Source organism: Somniosus microcephalus, chromosome 3 (assembly GCF_052327205.1).
Source record: "Somniosus microcephalus isolate GS21.2 chromosome 3, FLI_Smic_1.0, whole genome shotgun sequence".
Lineage (NCBI taxonomy): Eukaryota > Metazoa > Chordata > Chondrichthyes > Squaliformes > Somniosidae > Somniosus > Somniosus microcephalus.
The window spans coordinates 263,969,483-263,992,494 of NC_140989.1; the positions used below are offsets into that span (position 1 = coordinate 263,969,483).

The following is a 23,012-nucleotide window of genomic DNA, read 5'->3' on the forward strand; positions in this document are numbered from 1 at the left end:
TTTCATGGTGCAACGCCCTTGGTGCGCCCCAAACCGGAACTTCAGTGGCGCCGCCCTTCTGTGCGCCTGGCGCTCCCAGCAACCGGTAGAGGGGAACGTTTCCCAGTCGTTGCGGGGCGCAGGGGGCGCTAATTAAAGGGGACTCCTCCTGCAGTATAAGTGACAGCCATTTTGTTCCACTCCTTCCGTGTGAGAGACGGCTATTTGGAGAGAGACAAAGGGAGATAGCTTGCTGGTTTGACTCAACGCTCGCACAGGTAATTCTGGCTTCAGGCCAGATCTTTGCACTTGGATTTAACTTTCAGTGCCATAGCCTTGATTCGACACATATAATAGGGGCTGCAATGGGTGGAAACGTTGGCTGACTGCATTGCATTCAAAGGGCTCAGAGACGCCGTGAGAGAGTGCCAGTCATGGCCAGACGGAGAAGGGCCAACAGGCGTCGGCACAGGAGGCCTTACCCACCCAGGGTATACTGCCAGCAGTTCTCATATCTGAACATGTCTGAGGAGCAGTGTGTTCGGAGTAGGGTTGCAAAATTCTGGGAATTTTTAAAACAGGAAACTTTCCATGGGAATTTTCAGGAATTTATGGGAATTCATGGGAATTTTGAGTTTTTTTGCACACTGATGGTTTTTGTCTCTGACCCTTATATTATCTTTGTCGTCAAAATAGACATACTGTTCCATACAAATAAAAACAGGCTTTCAAAACTTTATTTAGGTTATAATTTTGAACTTTATTGAACCCCCACAAAAAAGACCCATCTAAAATAAAATAAAAAGAGCGTCAGCTTATTTAGCCTGTAATTTGTCCTTATTTTGTCCCTTTGAGTCTTCTACTCATGAGTCTTCTGAGTCTTCTACTCCTCATTGCTCCTCCTGATTCTCTGACTCTGATGTGTCCATTTCCTCCTCTGTGTCAGTGTCTAGCTGTGTGGTGGACACTTCTGTATCTGGCTCAATAAGTTGTAGGTTCGCCCGGATAGCCACCAGTTTCTCCACTCTCTTGTTAGTCAGCCTGTTGCACACCTTTGTATGCATATTCCCAAAAAGTGACCAGTTTCGTTCAGAGGCCGCTGATGAAGGTGGGATTTGGAGTATCATCGATGCAATAGGTGACAGGGCCTCAGATGCACAAAGTCCCTTCCACCAGGTATGTGCACTGATATGCTTGCATGATTCCCATATCCCATCCCCATTCCAAAGACCTTGCTTGGTAGAGAACTTTGCCAGACTTCCCAGAACTTTGCCCACATCCAGATTGAGATGGTGTGAGAGGGTAGAAATCACACTGTAAGTGCTGTTGATCTGTTCTCCAGAAAGCTTTGGTCTCCCAACATGCTTTGGGTCCAGCATGTATGCTGCAGCATGAATCGGCTTGACACAAAATTCTTGACGCGTCTGAATGAATTGAACAATTGCCTTCTCCTCTGCTTTGAGCAGCAGGGATGTGGGTAGGGCAATGCTGATTTGTTCTTTTAAATCAGTAAAAAGCCTGAGAACATCTGACAAGACAGCTTCATCTCCTTCAATCTGAGCAATTGCAGATGCTACTGGTGAGAGTAGTTTAAGGCTGCTAACCACTCTCTCCCAAAACACATCATCCAGCGGTATTTTCTTGATGGTGGTTTCCATATCCCCAGACTGGGATATTGCCATTTCTTGCAGCGACTCCTTACCCTCCAGAAGGCTGTTGTACATTATGACAACACCACCCCATCTAGTGTTGTTGGGCAGCTTCAGTGTGGTGTTCTTGTTCTTTGTCATTTGCTTGGAGTTGTAGGTTGCTGCAACTACCTGTTTTCCCCTGACATACTTAACAACTTGCTTGGCTCTCTTGTACAGTGCTTCCATGGTTCTCAAACCCATGATGTCCTTGAGGAGCAGGTTAAGCCCATGAGCTGCGCACCCAATAGACGTAATATGAGGGTAGGCCTCCTCCACTTGAGCCCAAGCAGCCTTCATATTCGCAGCATTGTCAGTAACTACTGCAAAGACCTTTTGTGATCCAAGATCGTTGATGACCGCTTTCAGCTCATCAGCAATGTATGTGCCTGTGTGTCTGTTGTCCTTCGTGTCTGTGCTCTTGAAGAACACTGGGAGAGGAATGGAGACGATGTAGTTTATGATGCCCTCCCCTCGTACATTTGACCACCCATCTGAGATAACTGCAACACAGTCTGCCATCGCTATCGTTTCTTTGAGCTTTCCTTGGACTCTGTTATACTCAGCCTCCAGCAAATAAGTAGACAAAGCATGTCTGGTGGGAGGACAGTATGCAGGGTGAATAACATTGAAAAATCTCTTCCAGTACACATTGGCTGTGAGCATGAGGGGTGAGCCTGTTGCATATACAGCTCGAGCAAGGCACTCATCTGCATTCTTCTGGCTATGGTTATCCATTGTATCAAAGAACCTTCCAAGTGGGCCAGGAGTTGCTGATGATAAGGAGCCTGATGCTGAATGAGAACCATCATCTTCTTGAATGGAAGCAGAGGAACTCTGGGCTGACTGCTGTGAGCTTTGAGTGAAGTTGTTGCATTTGGATAAATGCTGCTGCATCTTTGTGGCATTCTTTACATATGGCTTTCTACAGTGTTTGCACATGTACACAGTCTTTCCATCTTTAATGCCTGGGGTAAAATGCTTCCACACATCCGACGGTAAACGTGGCATTGTTCTATGCAGAGAAATAAAGGGCATTCATCTCTGTGTCGAACTGCGGTCGATCAGCACGACTGCAACAGGGTGAGTACATTTTTGCTGATGCTCCATGTGATGGAAGCATGACCTGTACACACACGACGCTACATCACCAATAGTGTATTATTTTGTATATTTTAAATTGAAGGACAACAGAGTTCAACAAGTAACTGGTTTATTTGGTATAAAGTCTGATTTACTTACTGCATCATCACAACATCAGCAGAAAACAAAATGGCTTCCCTTAGGACCCCTAACCTGGATCTTAAAAAAACTATAGCAGTCTTACAGATGCCTGCAGGCCAATCACAATTCGATATGCAAATATTACAAATAGAGGGAGCTAATCACTCATCCACTCATCCAACCAATCAGGACACATTTGTTCACAGTCACACACAAAACTTGTAATTATTAAAACAAGCCAAGTAAGAAGATAAACATATATTGATTAAGAAATTCCTTAATAATTCAGATTCCATCTCTGTTAGTAATTTTAAGAGAGGACCTGTGGAAAAAAAAGAAAGAAATACAAAAAAAACAATATTATGCTAGCATGTGCTTTTTTGGGCAAAATTCCCAAAATTCCCAAGCTAAACTTCCCGTGGAAAATTTCCGGAAATTTCCCGGAAATTTCCCGGAAACTTTCCACCCCTTTGCAACCCTAGTTCGGAGGCTGCGATTCAGAAGAAAGGTGGTCACTGAGATCTGCCACCTGCTTCGCAGAGATCTGCAGCCACAGCTGAGGAGCAGGACGTCTCTGTCGGTGGCAGTGAAGGTGGCTCTCAACTTCTGTGCCACCGGCTCCTTCCAATCCGCTACTGGGGACATTGCCAACATCTCCGAGTTCGCTGTACATTGCTGCATCCGCCAGATGACCAATGCCCTTTTCAGAAGGAGACGTCAGTTCATCTCCTTCCCCATGACCCTGGACAAGCAGCAAGAGCATGCAATGGGATTTGCAGTATTAGCGGGCTTCTCCGTGGTGCAGGATGCCATTGACTGCACGCATGTGGCTTTGCGGGCACCTCTACAGAATGCCGAGGATTACTGCAACCGGAAGGGCTACCAGTCGCTCAACGTGCAGTTGGTGTGTGACCACAGGCAGCTCATACTAGCTGTCAATGCCCGCTTTCCAGGCAGCAGCCACGATGCCTTCATCCTGCGCCAGACTTCTGTGGCAGACATGTTCGAAGCCCAGGCTCACCCACGAGGATGGCTTCTCGGGGACAAAGGCTATCCTTTGTGCACCTGGCTGATGATCCTGCTCCGTGCGTCCAGCACCCCTGCTGAAGAGCGGTACAATGACAGCCATCAAGCAACCAGGAACATCATTGAGCACACAATCGGCGTGCTCAAGCAATGGTTCCGCTGTCTGGATCGTTCCGGGGGAGCCCTACAGTACTCGCCTGAGCGAGTCTCCCATTTCATTGTAGTGTGCTGCATGCTGCACAACCTGGCTATCCGCAGGACTCAGCCACTGCCAGCAGACATTGGAGGACCACCAGAGGAGGAGGAGGAGGAGGAGGAGGAGCACCAACACGGGAGGGAGGCACAAAGTGCACGGGCCGTCCGTCGGCGGCTTATTGCAACTCGGTTCTAGGCCCCCTCTCAGGGAATGGCTTGTGCCAATGAAAGAAGATGAATGTAGCCGCTCCGCAAGCCCTCAGCCAGTCAAGGCAACAAATACTTCCAAAAGCAAACATGGACAATGCGATTAAAGAAATTTTTTTACTGTGCAAACTCTGTGCCCTTCCCGCATGACAAACTAATTCAGAGAAACCCCCCAAGAAACAGTCAGAGACATAACTGGCTCTCACAACCTTCAGAAAATGCCAAAAGCAGTTAAACAAAAATGACCATGATCCTCGGCCTTTATAAAAAACAAACACAATAGTCTCGGCCTTCATATATAAAAAAACACAGCAGTCTCGGGCTTCATATATAAAAAAAATAACAGTCTCGGCCTTCATATATCAAAAAACCTTCTCGGCCTCATATATAAAAAAAACATTTGGCCACACCTTCTACTTTTTCCCCTGCGAGGGTGATCCGCCTCGCTTCTGCGAGTGGCCCCTTCCCGCCCTGCAGCTCCTCCTCAATGGGACCCCAGTGGCTGCAGCAAGGCTGGGGGAAGGCTGCTTAGGGTCAGATGGTGAGACGGCAGATGCCCTTGGGGGTCGGCCTGGACCAGCTCTGGGCCTGGAGGGGCCGGCTGCTGACTGCTCCAACTCTGCTTGGGCAGCAGCAGTCTGTCCTACGGGTGGTGGCAGCTGCAGTGGAGGAGCGACAGTGTTGGCTGCAGGAATGCTGCCAACCTGACAGAGCACAGGCACTCCCTGGTCGGCTGATACACTGGCACTCGCACGGGCCAGCACTGCAGCATGCACAGCAACCTGCTGAAGCACAGACTGCTGGGCTGCTGTGGCGCGGAGAGGGCCCCGTCGAAGCCTGGCCGATCTAGCGAGGGTGGCAGTAGTTAGTGCCCGTGTGGCCCTGGTCTGTGTCTGCATCACACCAGCCAGTGAATGCACGGCACGACTGAGCACTTGGCTGGAAGCCGCCTGTCATGCCGCGAAGTCCTGCAGACTCCTGGCCTGTGCTGCCCCGAATTCCTGTACACTCCTTGCCAGTGACTTTATGGAGTCAGGCATCCTTGCCACTGCAGCCATGAGCTCAGTGTGCCTGCGCTCAGCCTGGGTGCCCATTTCAGCAAGGAGCCACACCTCCTCTGCGCTCACCGTAGCAGGACTCGAGGCCAGACTCTCCCTCCGGGGAGAAGGCCGCCGAGCTTCCCCACCCCTCCCGCGTTGCTGCAGCCCGCTCGGCCCCGGAGCGTCACTCTCCTCAGACCCTTCCCCCCTGCTCCCTTCCAGGGAAGATGTGTCCCCATCATGGCCATGGGCTGCCTCGGCTGAGGGTGTCACTGATGGGCCGGCTTCCTCTTCCTCCTCCTCGATTTTAGAATCAGACACAGTGCCAGCTTGAGGGCCCGCCTCCTCACCTGGCGATTCACCATCTGAAAGCAGGGAGGCACAAGAGTTGCTTTAGAGTGAGGACAGGGCGGCAGCGAGGGAGGCATGAGTGCTGCTATGCACTGCATTGGTTTGATAGTGGCAAAGGATGCTGGTGTGAGGCGCAAGTGGAAAGAGAGAGGTCAAAAAGGTGATGACCTTACTATTGGGGCCCAGAACAGGATCGGCATCTCCACTGGCGACGGGGCCAATCAGCCGGCCTGCCATAATACGCTGCACATGCTGCTCCAGGTCGCTGAGCTGTTTGAGGTCAGGACGGCCTCCCCCGGTCTGTCGCTGCTGCCTGCGGTTGTGGGCCAGCTTGCCCTGCAAGAGAAAGGACGGCCTCTAAGTACAGTGTCAAGCCCTGATCTTGCCTGCATTGCCTCCCATGATGAAATAGCCCTGACAGTGTCAAGCCCTGATCTTGCCTGCACTGCCTCCCATGGTGGAATAGCCCTGACTGTCAAGCCCTGATCTTGCCTGCACTGCCTCCCATGGTGGAATAGCCCTGACAGTGTCAAGCCCTCATCTTGCCTGCACTGCCTCCCATGGTGGAATAGCCCTGACAGTGTGTAAAGTGCTGAATGTGCAAGTGATTTTCATGACAGTCCCATAGCTGCTGGATGAGGGCTGGGCATTAGGGCTTTCAGGTCCCTTTGGCCATAAAGTGAGATGCACATGCAGGGATGAGGAGGATACTGGAAAGGGTACTTACCCTGACAACCCGAGTGAGGTCATTGAACTTTTTTCTGCATTGCGCAGGAGTCCTGCCAACCATGCTGTTGGAGGTCACCCTGTTTGCCACCTCCCTCCAGGCTTTTCGATACTTGCTGGGCAGCGGCCTCCTGCCACTATCAGGGAAGAGGACAAGTTGCCTGCGCTCCACTGCGCCAACCAGTATCTTCAGGGCACCCTCGCTGAAGCACTGCGCTCGCTCCCTAGCTTTCTCCATAGTCGTGGGCGTTGAACTGTTGAAGCAGCTGTGTTCAGGCCTTGATTCAGGGCTGCAGTGTGCAGGGCGTGGCAGCCAAACAAATCCACCCTCCCCCTTTAAGAGCTGACTGACGCCAGCGTGTCTGCCTTCAATCAGCAACTCGCCGCACCTGCGCTGCACCCGCCCTCAGTGGTAGCGCCCTGGCTCGCCGGCTTAGCACCTTATGATAGTCATGCATCGCCTGCTTTAGCGCAGCAGCAACCTCTTGGGGCGATGCAACTGAATATCGGCGAAGGTGACGCTAAGTTGCGCCGGGCGCAAAATTTAGCGAACGCCCGGCTGTAGCGCCCCAAACGTGGCTATACTGAATTTCTAGGCCCAAGTACCCTGGAACATTTAGGGCTAAAAATTCAGTTTGGGGCGCCAAGCTCGCCTGGGCGCCGGAATTACCGCTGCGCGCGGAGCCACTTGCGCCATCGGGATATTCAGTTTCAGCGCCCCAAATGGAAGCCGGCCGCTAAACAAGGCTTTAGGTGCCCCGCTTGGGGAGCTGAAACTGAATTTCGCCGTGCAAAGTGCCGCAGCGCCACCCGCTGCAGCACGGCAGGCTGCGGTACTGCAGGCCTTCCTCCCGCTGTTAAGGGGGAGGTGCCTGCAACAGCACGATCCCCGCTCGCGAGTGCCGGCAAATGAGCCCGGCACCAAGGAGAAGTGCCGGGCTCTCGGGAAACAGCCGGCAATGCCGCGGGGGTGGGGGTGTAGGAGGCCGGGGACGGAGGTGCGGGCAGGCAGCCGCCGAAAAACTGGCTGGCCGCACCTCCACCTTAACTCGCCCCACTACCGCCACAGGTAGGCCCCTGTGTACCGGTCGCTATTTGCGGCCGGCGCGGAAGAGGCGGCTGCGACCTAATATGGTGCTCGGGGCGGTAGCGGGGCGCTGCGCACACCGATGACGTCATCGGTGGCGGCGCAGCGCTACAGGCTAACGCCGCCATTAGCGCCCCGCTAAATATCGTGGTGGTTGTGGCCAGTGGTGCTAAAGCCTCTGAGTGGCCTCTTTGGGCGCAAACTGGTGGCGCAAGCAACTGAATTTCTAGGCCTTAGTTCCCAACCTTGGCCACCTTGCAACCACGTCTCTGTAATGGCTATTAGATCAAACCCATTTACCTCTATTTGTGCCACTAGTTCATCTATCTTGTTACGAATGCTTCATGCATTCAGATAAAGAGCCTTTAATTAATTTTTTTTTACCATTATTTCCTGCTTTGACCGTATTCTCTGCTGCACTGCTATTGTTAAACTCTCTGTCCCTTCCTGTCACACTCTGCTTATTTTTACCCAAATCGCTACACTGCTCTATTGCTTTGACCTTTCTCTTTAGATTTCTAAATTTCTCCTCACCTGACCCCTCCCACCCCTTTTTAGTTTAAAGCCCTATCTACAGTAGAGTATATAATTTTTTTGCAGATACAGTGCAAACAGAAATGAAAGACTGTACAATAAGATAATGATGAAAGGGTGGCTATTGTATTTTTAGTGGTGCAATAAAATGCTCTTGACACTGGCACACATTTTCTTAAGTCAGCACTTCCAAGATATGCAACAGCTCAGCAAGATGCAAGAAAAATCAGCTTTAAATCCTCATAGCAATGGTAATTTCTCCTATCCCAGCTAATGGTATAAGACCTGGTATTTGTTCATTTTGGGCTTTACTGTGTCTACCTCACAGAAACATCAAGCATGTTACTTAACCTGGTGCCAATGTCCTTCTCTTTCCATACTGTACATTATTTTGCAGCTGGTTTAATCTTTTTACTTTCTAAGTCGTCATAAATAATGAGCACAAGCAATCATAATCAGCAATGTGACTACAAATAATCATGCATAGTTTTTAATTCTTGGTTTTATAACAGATGTTTGACCCCAAAATATTGGAATTTCAAGTGTATTGTTGAAGTTAATGGAAATATGGCAGGGAGGATTATGGTATGAGGGGAAAGACTGTTAATCATTTTCTTTGTCCTGCCATTATACATCACTGTTTCTAGTCAAGTGTAATGTAATATGATATGATTTTGCCACATATGTGACATTGGCACCTCGTGTTTGTGAAGGCAGTGAAGTGTGTAATGATGCAGCTGGCACTGTCCTTTGGAGATTATCTGACGTTTTGTATCATTTTCTCGATTTTGTTCAGAAACACACTAATATAATGAAACATTATTTAATAATCATAGAATCTGACAGAAGGAGGCCATTTGGCCCATCATGCCTGTGCCTGGCATGGGCATCTCAAGAACATTGGCCAACATGACTCCAAGATCTGCCAACAAATGGGCTACTTGCTGCAGGTCTGTCTTCCCTTTAGTCTGAGATTAAGGATGGTGTCACACTTTGAGGCCTCAATGCAGCATTGGAATTGATTAACAGTGTGTCCAGCATGTCCAGACCATGTGTCATTCAGCTCAAATTAAATAGGTCATTCATGTATAAGGAGATCAATGGCTCACTCGGAAATGAGATCAGGAACCCATAGTACCAGGTCACTAGGAAAGCTGAATTCAGAGGTATGGAACTTTTTGCATCGATATTAGATGGGTCTTTACCATATTCACTGCACAGTGGAGTCCAAGCCGACTCACTGTGACATAAAACTCTGTGTAAATTGTGCAATTGGGATGTGACTTACAACAAGAAAAACTTATGACATACATGATCAGGGTGAGCTGTACAGGGGGAGGAGGAAGATCAGGAAAGCAATAGTGGTAGGGGATTCAATAGTATTGGGAACCGATAGTCATTTCTGCGGCCGCAGACATGATTCCAAGATGGTATGTTGCCTCCCTGGTGCCAGGGTCAAGGATGTCACTGAACAGCTGCAGAACATTCTGAGGGGGTAAGGTGAACAGCCAGAGGTTGTGGTCCATAATCGGTATCAATGACATAGGTAGAAAGAGGGATGAGATCCTGCAGGCAGATTTTAGGGAGCTAGCAGATGAATGCGTGGCTGGAGAGATGGTGCAGGAGGGAGAGCTTTAGATTCCTGGGACATTGGGACTGGTTCTGGGATAGGTGTGACCTGTACAGGCAGGATGGGTTGCACCTCAACAGAGCCAGGACCATAATCCACCTGGGGGGGGGGGGGAGGGTGGTTGCTAGTGCTGTTGGGGAGGGTTTAAACTAATATGGCAGGGGTATGGGCACCAGGATGTAGCATTAGAAGAGAGAAACAAAGTGCACAAAGGATTGGGAGAGACAGATAGCCCTAGAGTAAGAAATAGTATGGTATTAGGTGGGCTCAGACTAAGAGAGAATAAAAGAAGGCCTAAGAGAGGTTTACAGTGCATGTGTGTAAACGCATGAAGCATGGTGAATAAGGTTGGTGAGCTGCAGGCGCAAATAGCCACATGGAAATATGATGTTGTGGCAATAACAGAGACCTAACTCAAAAAAGGGCAGGATTGGGTATTAAATATTCCTGGATCTAAGATGTTCAGGAAAGATAGGGAAGGAAAGAAAGGAGGCGGGGTGGCAATATTGGTTAAGGAGAATGTTACAGTGCTGGAGGGAGAGGATGTCCTGGAGGGGTCAAGGACAGAATCTATTTGGTTAGAGTTAAGAAACAATAGAGGTGCCATTACACTACTAGGTGTATTCTACAGGCCACCAACTAGTGCGAAAGATATAGAAGAGCAAATTTGCAGGGAAATTACAGAGAGGTGCAAGAACTATAGAGTATTGATAATGGGGGACTTCACTGGGATAGTAATAGTGTAAAGGGCAGAGAGGGGGAAGAATTTATGAAATGTATTCAGAAGAATTTTCTTGATCAGTACGTTTCCGGCCCAATGAGGAAGAAGGCATTGCTGGATCTGGTTCTGGGGAATGAGGTGGGGCAAGTGGAGCGAGTGTCAGTAAGGGAACATTTCGGGAACAGTGATCATAGTATCATAAGGTTTAGATTAGCTATGGAAAAGGACCAGGAGCAATCTAGAGTAAAAATACTTAATTGGAGGAAGGCCAATTTCAGTGGGTTGAGAACGGATCTGGCCTGGGTAAATTGGAATCAAAGATTGGCAGGCAAAACTGTAATCGAACAATGGGCTGCCTTTAAAGAACATAAGAAACAGGAGCAGGAGTAGGCCAATCGGTCCCTCGAGCCTGCTCCGCCATTCAGTAAGATCATGGCTGATCCAATCTTGGCCTCAACACCACTTTCACGCTCTCTCCCCATACCCCTTGACTCCCTTGTAGTTCAAATGTCTGTCAATCTCCGCCTTGAATATATTCAATGACTCCGCCTCCACAGTTCTCTGGGGTAGAGAATTCCAAAGATTCATGACCCTCTAAGAGAAGAAATTCCTCCTCATCTCCGTCTTAAATGGGCGACCCCTTATTCTGAAACTATGCCCCCTAGTTCTAGATTCCCCCACGAGGGGAAACATCCTCTCAGCATCCACCCTGTCAATCCCCCTCAGAATCTTATGTTTCAATAAGATCACCTCTCATTCTTCTAAACTCCAATGAGTATAGGCCCAACCTGCTCAACCCCTTCATCCCAGGAATCAACCTAGTGAACCTTCTCTGCACTGCCTCCAATGCAAATATATCCTTCCTTAAATATGGAGACCAAAACTGTACGCAGTACTCCAGGTGCAGTCTCACCAGCGCCCTGTAAAGTTGCATCAAAACTTCCCTACTTTTATACTCCATCCCCCCCTTGCAATAAAGGCCAACATTCCATTAACCTTCCTAATTACTTGCTGTACCTGCATGCTAACTTTTTGTGTTTCATGTACTAGGACACCCAGATCCCTTTGTACCACAACATTTTGCAGTCTCACTCCATTTAAATAATAATTTGCTTTTTCATTCTTCCTACCAGTGGATAACCTCACATTTTTCCATATTATACTCCATCTGCCAAATTTTTGCCCACTCACTTAACCTATCTATATCCCTTTGCAGACTCTTTGGGCTAGATTTTCAGTAGCTTGCGCCAGCAGTTAGCGCCTTAAGAGAAGTGATTTCCGGGCGCTATGCGTGTAGCGCCCGGGCGCAGCGCAGTTTGCGCTCCGCCCCAAATTAAGTTGCCCGTTAGCGCCGGCGCAAAGTTTAGCGCCCGCCCGGATGCGCGCGCAGAAAATGACGTCACATCCTCGTGCAACGCCCTTTGGCCGCCCCGATTGCAAACTTCAGTCGGACCGCCCCATTGTGCGGCGGGCGGCCGGAGCGTTTGGAAAAAGGAACGCAACACAACCAGCGCGGGCCCCGGGGGGCGCTAATTAAAGGGAACGTCCTCTCCAGTATAAAGGCCATCCTTTTTTCAGAAAACAGTCTTGTGCAACGCATTTCTGGAGACACAACAAGGAGGATAGCTAACTGGTTTCAAGCAGCAAGAGCCAGGTATTTTTGGACTCAGGCAACAGCGCTGCAAGTGGCCATTTGGAAATTAGACTGTTTGCCAGGATTTGATGGGGGCTGCATGGGGTGCCAACGCGCAGCTGCAGCGCCATGTCCGTAGGGCTCGCAGACGCATTGTGAGAGGGGCAGCCCTGGCTAGAGGCAGAGGGGGCTACAGGCGTCGGCCACGTAGGCCTTACCCAGTCAGGCTATACCGCCAGCAGCGCTCCTACCTAAACATGAGTGCCGCGCGATGTGTTAGAAGGCTCCGATTCCGAAAGGAGGTGATTGCAGAGATCTGCCACCTGCTTCGCCGAGATCTGCGGCCAAAGCTCAGGTGCAGGACGTCTCTGTCGGTGGAAGTGAAGGTGACGGTGGCATTGAACTTCTATGCCACCGGCTCCTTCCAATACGCTGCTGGGGACATAGCAAACATCTCCCAGTACGGCGCGCATCGCTGCATCCGCCACGTGACCGAAGCACTGTTCAGAAGGAGAAGCCAATTCATCTCCTTCCCCATGGCCCTCGAGAGCCAGCATCAGCGCGCATTGGGATTTGCCAGACTCGGGGAATTCCCCTTGGTGCAGGGCGCCATTGACTGTACGCATGTGGCTTTGCGGGCCCCTCTGGAGCATGGCGAGCAGTATCGCAACAGGAAGGGCTACCATTCTCTGAATGTGCAGCTGGTATGTGACCACAAGCAGCGCATCATGGCAGTCAATGCCAGCTTCCCAGGCAGCAGCCACGATGCCTTTATCCTGCGGCAGAGTACTGTGCATGACATGTTCCAGGCACAGCCTTCCCCAAGAGGATGGCTCATCGGGGACAAAGGCTATCCTTTGTGCACCTGGCTCATGACCCCGCTTCGCGCGCCCAGGACCGCTGCTGAAGAGGCCTACAACGAGAGCCATCAAACCACCCGCAACATCATCGAGCTAACTATTGGGGTCCTCAAGCAGCGGTTCCGCTGCCTTGATCGCTCCGGAGGAGCTCTCCAGTATTCGCCGGACCGGGTCTCCCAATTTGTGGTGGTTTGCTGCATGCTACACAACCTGGCTATCCGCAGGACTCAGGCACTGCCACCTGACGTTGGACCAGCACCTCAGGAGGAGGAGCAGGAGGAGCATGAGGAGGAGGAGGAGGAGCAGGAGTACGTTCCCAGGAGGGAGCGACCAGGGCCAAGGGCCGCACGACGCCACCTTATTACACGGTACTTCTAAGCCCCCTGTCAGGGAATGGCCAGGGGCCATGAGGGAAGATGAATGCAGCCGCTCCGCAAGCCCTCAGCCGGCGAAGCCAACAAACACTAAGAAGAACAACCATGGAGACTGCATGAATAAAGATAATTTTTTATTGCACAAAAATGAAAAGCCCTTCCCACATGAATCCCCAAAAACAATAAACGGGCCCCACAAAAAGCCCAACAAACGACTCACTCGCACAAACTGGGGAGGAGCCACTCCACCTTTATTGAAACTGGGCCTCAACGTCGGCCTAACGCAAAAAAAAAGCCCTCCAAAAGCACAACCATGGGCAAAATAAAGATGGCCACCGCCATATTAAAGGAAAGCTGGCCACACCCTCTACTGAGTGGCCCGCGAGGGCGAGACCTTGGCCAGCATTTTGCCTCCCCTGCCCTGCCTGCTGCTCCTTCGCAAGCTCTGCCCAGTGGCTGCTGCGAGGCTGGGGGAAGGCGCCTGAGGCTCAGATGCCCTTCCGCCAGATGCCGCTGGGGGGCGGCCTACACGGCGTTTGGGCCTCGAGGGGCCGTCTGCTGAGTGGCGCACCTGAGCCTGGCCACCATCAGCTGCAGCCGCTTGCCGTCGACGCCCCAGAGGGGGAATGGCGGCGATGGATGGCGCAATGTGGGCCAGCTGGCGTCTGGGATGCGCTGGCTGGTGCTGTGGCGCGGTGGCACTCGGCCGGGCCCGCACTGCAGGATCCGCAGCAATCAGCCGACGGCCGGCTTGCTGGGATGGTCCAGCGCGGCGCCTGCCCTGGCGATGCCTGCCTGAGACAGCGCGTGTGGCAGCAGTGAGTGGCCCTGTGGTCCTGGTGTGCGCGCGCATCACATCCGCCAGGGTCTTGACGGCATCAGTTAGCATGCGGCCAGTCGCGGCAGTTGCTGCCCCGAACTCGCGCACACTGGTCGCCAGCGACTCGATGGCCTCAGGCATGCGCCCCACCACGCTCATGAGCTCCGTGTGGCGCCGGTCCGAGTCGTCGGCCATCTGATCGAGCTTCCGCACCTCCTCCGAAGTGAAGGTGTCCGGACTGGAGTCGCGACTCTCCCGCTGGGGAGGAGGGGGCCGAACTAGGGGACCCTTGCCGCGTTGGTGACGGCGAGTGTGCCGAGCAGCAGCACTCCCCTCTGATCCTTCCCCCCTTTGGGGGGAAGGCCGCGGGCCACGCGCACGGCTGCTGGGTGGCTGGACGCCACTGGTCCCAGAAGCTGCATTGCCCTGCGACAGTTCCTCCAGGCACTCGTCCAGTGAGGAGGTGTCAAGCATTTCCTCCTCTCCTGCGGGACGTGACTGTTCCCCCGAAGGTCCGGCTTGCTCCTCCTCCTCCTCCTGGTTGGAGGTGCTGTCACTGGCAGCCTCAGGGTCCTGGTCGTCACCAGCTGAAAGCAGGAATGCACAAGAGTAGCTTCAGAGTGAGGAGACGGCGTCAGCGAGGGAGTTAGGACTGGTGGGATTCAGCGCATTGGTGGGACAGTGGCAAAGGAGGTAGCTCGGATGGGCCAGTGCGACGCGAGAGGGCCAAAAGGCGAGGTCCTTACCATTGCCGGGCAGTGGAGGGTCGGATACACCGCACGCTGTGGGGACAATCACACGGGCTCCCATGAGCACACACACGCGCTCCTCCAGCCGAGTGAGCTTCTGCAGCTTGGCGCGGCCACCCCTGGCACGGGCCTGGCGATTAAACGCTACTTTAGCCTGCAAGAGAAAGGACGGGCTGTAAGTGCGCAGTGAAGCCCTGATGTAGTGTGCACTGCCTCCCATGGTGGAATAGCTTGGCCAAAGTGTAGAGTGCCGAATGGCCATTTGATGCTCATGACTGTCCCAATGCTGCTGGCTGAGGGCTGGCCAAAAGGACTTTCAGGTCCCTTTGCCCATCATGTCAGGTGTACATGCAAGAATGAGGAGGAGACTGGAAAGGCTACTCACCCTCACAATCCTGGTCAGATCGTTGTATTTCTTACGGCATTGTTTGTGGGTCCTGGGGGCCTCGCCGGTGAACGTCACCCTCTGGGCGATCTGCTTCCAGGCTTTGGTGTAGTCGTGGTGGGTTGGATTCCTCCCACTCTCTGGAAACAAGATCTTGCGCCTCACCTCCAGAGCTGTGACCATTATGTCCAGATCACCCTCTGAGAAGCGCAGGGCACGCTGACGGGCCTTCTCTGGCGTTGCCATGACTCCCTGGGGCTGAGCAGTAGTGTTGAGGCCTCTTTGCAAGGCTGCAGTGTGCAGGGCGTGGCAGCAGACCAATTCGTCCCTTCCCCCTTTAAGAGCTGGTCGGCACCACGGGGTCTGCTGTCAGTGCAAAAATGACCGCACCCGTGCTGCGCCCCGCCTGGGCGCTATCCCTCTGGACCGCCGGCTTAGCGCCTAAAGAGAGTAGTGGAACGCCTCTTTTAGCGCTCCACCAACCTCTTAGGGCGAAGCCACTGAATTCCCGGCAACGGGGCGCTACTTTGGGGCGGGCGCTAACTTCGGGCGGGCGCTAAAGTTAGCGCCCCAAAACTGCCTATACTGAAAATCTAGCCCTTTGTGTCCTCCTCACAACTTGCCCTCCCACCTATCTTTGTATCGTCAGCAAATTTGGCTACAGTACACTCGGTCCCTTCATCCAAGTCATTAATATAAAGCGGAGATGATTCAGGTACAGTCGAGGTACATTGCCACAAGGGGGATAGGTAGGGCGACCTGGATGACAAAAGAGTTAGAGCGTAAGATGAAGCAGAAAAAGAGCGCATATGACAGATGTCAGGTTGAGAATACAAGTGAGTTTCAGGCTGAATATAGAAAGTTCAGAGGGGAAGTGAAAAAGAAAATAAGAGGGGCAAAGAGAGAGTATGAGATTAGATTGGCAGTTAACATAAAAGGGAATTCAAAAGTCTTCTGTAGGCGTATAATTAGTAAACGGGATAGTAAAAGGAGGGGTGGGTCTGATTAGGGACCAAAAAGGAGACCTACGCATGGAGGCAGCGGGCATGGCTGAGGTACTAAATGAGTACTTTGCATCTGTCTTCTTCACCAAGGAAGAAGATGCTGCCAAAGTCAGAGTGAAAGAGGAGGTAGTTGAGATACTTGATGGGATAAAAATTGATAAAGAGGAGGTATTAGAAAGGCTGGCTGTACTTAAAGTAGATAAGTCATCAGGACCAGATTTGATGCATCCTAGGATGCTGAGGGAAGTTAAGGTGGAAATCGGCATAATCTTCCAATCCTCCTTAGATACAGGAGTGCTGCCAGAGGACTGGAGAATTGCAAATGTTACACCCTTGTTCAAAAAAGGGTGTAAGGATAAACCCAGCAACTACAGGCCAGTCAGTTTAACCTCCGTAGTGGGGAAGCTTTCAGAAACAATAATCAGGGACAAAGTTAACAGTCACTTGGACAAGTGTGGATTAATTAAGGAAAACCAGCACGGAATTGTTAAAGGCAAATCGTGTTTTACCAACTTGATCAAGTTTTTTAATGAAATAACGGAGAGGGTTGATGAGGGCAATGCGGTTGACGTGGTTTACATGAACTTCGAAAAGGCGTTTGATAAAGTGCCACATAATAGGCTTGCCAGCAAAGTTAAAGCCCATGGATAAAAAGCGACAGTGGCAGCATGGATACAAAATTGGCTAAGTGACAGGAAACAGAGAGTAGTGGTGAGCGGTTGTTTTTTGGCCTGGAAGAAGGTATACCCCAGGGTGTTCCCCAGGGGTCGGTACTAGGACCACTGCTTTTCTTGATATATATTAATGACTTGGATGTCGGTTTACAGGGCACAATTTCAAAATTTGCAGATGACACAAAACTTGGAAGTATCATCATCATCATAGAAACATAGAAAGTTACAGCACAGAAGGAGGCCATTTTGACCCATCGTGTCCGCACCGGCCAACAAAGAGCTATCCTGCCTAATCCCACTTCCCAGCTCTTGGTCCATAGCCCTGCAGGTTACAGCATCCCAAGTGCACATCCAAGTACTTTTTAAATGTGGTTAGGGTTTCTGCCTCTACCACCCTTTCAGGCAGTGAGTTCCAGACCCCCACAACCCTCTGGGTGAAGAAATTTCCCCTCAAATCACCTCTAAACCTTCCACCAATTACTTCAAATCTGTGCCCCCTGGTTTTTGACCCCTCTGCTAAGGGAAATAGATCCTATCTATCCACTTTATCTCGGCTCCTCATAATTTTATACACCTCAATAAGGTTTCCCCTCAGCCTCCTCTGTTCCAAGGAAAACAAACCCAGCCGATCCAGTCTTTCCTCATAGCTAAGATTCTCTACTCCCGGCAACATCCTTGTAAATCTCCTCTGCACCCTCTCTAGTGCAATCACATCTTTCCTGTTAATGTGGTGACCAGAACTGCACACAGTACTCCAGCTGAGGCCTAACTAGTGTTTTATACAGTTGAAGCATAACTCCCCTGCTCTTGTATTCTATGCCACGGCTAATAAAGGCAAGCATTCCGTATGCCTTCTTAACCACCTTATCTACCTGGCCTGCTACCTTCAGGGATCTGTGGACATGCACTCCAAGGTCCCTTTGTTCCTCTACACTACTCAGTGTCCTACCATTTAATGTGTATTCCCTTTCCTTGTTAGCCCTCCCCAAATGCATTACCTCACACTTCTCCGGATTGAATTCCATTTGCCACTGTTCTGCCCACCTTATGAATTTATTGATATCTTCCTGCAGTCTACAGCTTCCTTCTTCAGTATCAGCCACACAGCCGATTTTAGTATCATCTGCAAACTTCTTAATCATACCCCCTATATTCAAGTCATGATCGTTGATATATACCACAAAAAGCAAGGGACCTAGTACTGAGCCCTGCGGAACCCCACTGGAAACAGCCTTCCATTCACAAAAACACCCATCAACCATTACCCTCTGCTTCCTGCCTCCAAGCCAGTTTTGAATCCAACTTGACATTTTGCCCTGGATCCTATGGGCTTTTAACTTCATGGCCAGTCTGCCATGTGGAACCTTATCAAAAGCCTTGCTAAAGTCCATATACGTTACATCAAACATACTACCCTCATCTACCCTCCTTGTTACCTCCTCAAAAAATTCAATCAAGTTTGTCAGACACGACCTTCCCTTAACAAATCCGTGCTGACTATCCTTGATTAATCCGTGTCTTTCTAAATGAAGATTTATCCTGTCTTTCAGAATTCTTTCTAATAATTTTCCCACCACCGAGGTTAGGCTGACTGGCCTGTAATTACTCAGTCTATCCTTTTCTCCCTTTTTAAACAAGGGCACCACATTAGCAGTCCTCCGGTTTTCCGGCACCACACCTGAAGCCAGAGAGGATTGGAAAATGATGGTCAGGACCTCTGCTATTTCCTCTTTTGTTTCGCTTAACAGCCTGGGATATATTTCATCTAGGCCAGGGGATTTATCCACTTTTAAAGCTGCTAAACACCTTAATACTTCCTCTCTCACTATGTTTATGTCATCTAATATTTCACACTCCTCTTCCCTGATACAGGTAGACTATCCTTTATCCGAACTTCCGAAAACCGAAAACCTCTAAAAACCGAAAGTTTTTTCGTTCAGCGTAAGTCATGCGCACGACATGACCAGAGTGGTGCATGACTTACGCTGAGCAGGGCAGAGGGTTACAGAGTTCCCTCCTGGGTAGGAGATTGCAGGCTGAGCTGGGCAGTGTGAAGGAGGTACCGGGAGAGTGAACCAAACAATACAGCGGCCGGTCCGATAGCTGCAGCGGCCCATCCGATATTCTTTTCTCCCCCGACCCGACCCGCGGCCCGTCCGATATTCTTTTCTCCCCCCCCACACCCGACCCGACCCAACCCGACCCCCGACCCGTCCGATATTCTTTTCTCCCCCCCCACACCCGACCCGACCCAACCCGACCCCCGACCCGTCCGATATTCTTTTCTCCCGACCCAACCCGCGGCCCGTCCGATATTCTCTTCTCCCCCCTGACCCCACCCCCCGGACCCCCCCCGACCCCCCCCCGACCCGCACCCCCCCCGACCCCGACTCCCCCCCCCCCCGGACCCCCCTGACACCCCCCCCCGGACCCCCCCGACCCCAACCCCGACCCGAACCGCGGCCCGTCCGATATTCTTTTCTCCCCCCCCACCCGACCTGATTTGCGGGCCAGCTTAGTAGGAGTCAGCCGATATCCGGCTTTCCAGAGAAGTAGGAAGGGAAATGAGACACGGAACAGTCGCAAGAGGTAGCCTGACCTTTTAAAATTTATATTAAATACAAATTTCCCAGTCTTATAATAATGCCTTCTGAAATCCGAAAAATTCTGAAAACCGAAACTCAGCTGGTCCCAAGGCTTTCGGATAAGGGATAGTGTACCTGTAGCAATATCTGCTTCGCCCCTCTCTGTAGTGTATGTACCTTGAAGAAGGAACTATATTCTGCAGCCCCTGTATACTGCAGTACCAGTAGTGACCACCCCTGTATATAAACCTGTGTAGTAACTTTGTATAGTAGTTCCAGTTTTGTCTCCATTCAGTAAACACCTGTTATAACCAACTTCTGCAGTCCGTGTCTCAATTACACACGGACATTACATTGGCGACGAACAGATCTGAACTTGCCTGCAGTTCTGCACCACCTCACGGGGATCCATCCCTGAAGCGAAGTTATTAGAGGTTGCAGCCAGAAGGAAGAAATCCAAAAAGAAAAAAAAACAAACAGAAGAAACGGGCGTCGACCATGGGCAACCGCCCTCTGCTTCATCGAATTCGAAGATTTGCAGGAGAGGCTGTCGAGAGCTGGGCTTGGTTATCCAGTCTATGGTGTTCCAGCTAATCGGGCTGGTGGCAGGTAGTACACTGATCCTTCCTGGGCTGCGGCGGGCTAGAGCTCGATCGGGTGGCTTTTCAACGGGGCCGAGCAGCGTTGTCGGGAAGAGGAGAGAGAGAGAGAGGGTGGAGCACACAGGGCGCGGCCGGTGCTATGAAGCCGGGCAGCGTACAGACTCGAGAAGAGGGAGGGAAGTGTCCCATAGGGTCTGCTCTGACGACGGGAACAGTAATTAAAATAAAAGAAAAAGAAATTAGAAGCGCAGAAAGCCGCGAGGAGCTGCAGTTTGCCACGGGGACCGGGGAGAGCGGCGTTGGCAGCAGCGCGGGGGGATGCGCGCGAAGACCATAGGGCGTCGCCATCAAGACATAAAAACGCCAGCAACAGTGCTGGCAGCAGCGGAAAAGGCAGAAAGCGCGGGAGGCGCCATCTTAATCCAGCGGGGAAGAAGGCAAAGCGCGGGAGGCGCCATTTTGTTCAATCGGGGAAGAAGGCAAAGCACGGGAGGCGCCATCTTAGATCTCCAAGATGCCGAAGACTGGCAATATCACTGCCTTCGATAATGCAATAGAAGACTGGACCACGTATGTGGAAAGAGTCGAAGTATATTGCAAGGCAAATGAAGTAGCCGATGAGAAAAAGGCATCGGTACTACTAAACTTAATGGGCGCAAGAACGTACGGCCTATTGCGGAACCTGATCACTCCAGTCAAACCGATGGAGAAGAGTTTAAATGAAATTGTTGATATCCTACAGGAACACCTAAATCCTACACCGCTGCTGATAGCAGAAAGATTTAAATTCCACAAGAGAAATCAGCATAAAGATGAGAGCAATGCTGATTACCTTACGGAACTACGCAAGCTATCAAAGCACTGCCAGTTCGGAGCAGGACTGGCAGATACCCTACGGGACAAATTTGTCTGTGGACTCCTGAGTGAAGGAACCCAGAAGAGGTTACTCTCAGAGAAAGAGCTGACGCTAGATAAGGCTTTCAGCGTGGCAGTATCGTACGAAGAAGCAGCAAGGGGAGCTGCGGAAATACAGCAAAAGCCACAGGAATACGGCACCCATGAAATGACACGGGGATTTGAAAAATGTTATCGCTGCGGCAGAACAACCCATGACCAGAAGGACTGCTGGTCCAAGGACAAAACATGCAGGCAATGCGGAAAGATGGGACACATTGCACAAGTTTGCAGGCCCGGGAAGAAGACTAACGACAACAAAAAGACTACAAAGGAAAAGTACAGGAAAGTACAAAAGATGACGGACAGTAGTTCCGAAGACCAGAAGAGCGATAGTGAATCCGGGAACAAGGGACTAAGCTGTCTCAAACTACACAACGTAATCGCAAAAGAGGATCACCGAACCATTTGGGTCACCCTCACGATAGCAGGGTCCCAAGTCAAAACGGAATTGGATACAGGATCAGCCCTGACCGTCATGAATCGACGAGACTACGAGCGGCTATTCTCACACATACCCTTGAAAGACACATCCATTGTCTTGAAGACATATACGGGGCAGAAAGTATACCCCAGAGGGAAAATAAGGGTGCCTGTCGAATACAACGGCAAGGAAATACAGAAATTGTATCTGTACATACTGCAAGATGGTGGACCACCGTTATTGGGACGTGAATGGATCAGAAAGATAAGTTTAGACTGGCACTCCATTCAGGCACTGACTGTGGCTGGTAAAAAGGATGACGACGTCACACCTGGATGATTGTCAAAAATCTTAGCTAACGCTAAAGAGATATTTCAACAAGGACTGGGAACTCTTAAAGGCATAACCGCCTCGATAAAAATAGAAGAGATTGCAATTCCCAAGTTTTTCAAAGCAAGACCGGTACCGTATGCAATTCGCCCAGCCGTCGAGGCAGAGCTGGAGAATCTGGAGAATGCAGGCGTGTTATCTAAGGTAGACTGGAGCGAGTGGGCGACACCCATCGTTCCTGTCATGAAGAAAACGTTAAACAATAAGTCTGAGGAGCCAAGGAAGGTTCGCATCTGTGAGGACTTCAAGGTGACTGTGAGCCCAGTCCTTCACACAGTACAGTATCCTCTTCCGAGGATAGAAGATATTTTCGCCTCACTATCTGGAGGGAAACGTTTTACAAAAATTGACCTAGCGCAAGCATATTTGCAGATGGAGGTTGAAGAATCCTCTAGGAAATATCTCACGATAAACACTCACAAAGGTCTTTACCAGTATAATCGACTGGTATTCGGAGTAGCATCAGCTCCGGCGATATGGCAAAGAGCGATGGAACAAGTCCTGCAAGGGATTCCGGGGACTCAGTGTTACTTGGACGACATCCTAGTGACAGGTGAAAATGACAGTGAACACCTTGCCAACCTAGAGCAGGTGCTCACTAGACTAAGAGAACATGGGCTATGAGCCAATCGCCCCAAGTGCGAGTTTTTTAAGAAACAAATATCGTATTGTGGCCACGTGATTGATGAAGAGGGGTTACATAAGTCCCCTGACAAAATTGAAGCGGTAGTTAAGGCTCCAGCACCTGAAAATGTGTCGCAACTGAGGTCATTCCTCGGATTGGTGAATTACTACCATAAGTTTTTGCCGAATTTGTCCACAATTCTGCACCCACTGAACACCCTGCTACAAACTGGAGTAGCATGGAAATGGAGCGATGAATGTAAGCGGGCCTTTCAGAAGTGTAAAGGCCTGATCACTTCAAGAGAAGTATTGGCTCACTACAACCCATCACTACCGATAAGACTGGCGTGTGATGCGTCTCCCTACGGCGTTGGAGCGGTACTGTCACATAAATCCCTTGATGGTTCAGAGAGGCCGATAGCTTTTGCGTCACGCTCGTTAACTGCAGCCGAGCGTAACTACGCCCAGATTGACAGAGAGGCCCTCAGCCTGGTGTGGGGGGTGAAGAAGTTCAATCACTACCTGC

At 50.7% G+C, this 23,012-nt stretch overlaps 1 protein-coding gene across 1 annotated transcript in view; it reads right to left on the reverse strand.

Moving 5' to 3' along the window:
* Positions 1–724: 724 nt before the first annotated feature.
* Positions 725–23,012, reverse strand: part of LOC147121886 (uncharacterized) — a 103,773-nt gene continuing 81,485 nt past the window's right edge. The window contains exon 2 of the mRNA XM_085977714.1: positions 725–2,682. Within this exon, the coding sequence (XP_085833840.1) occupies positions 870–2,678 (1,809 nt within the window). The 5' untranslated portion in view covers positions 2,679–2,682 and the 3' untranslated portion in view covers positions 725–869. The remainder of the gene's footprint in view (positions 2,683–23,012) is intronic.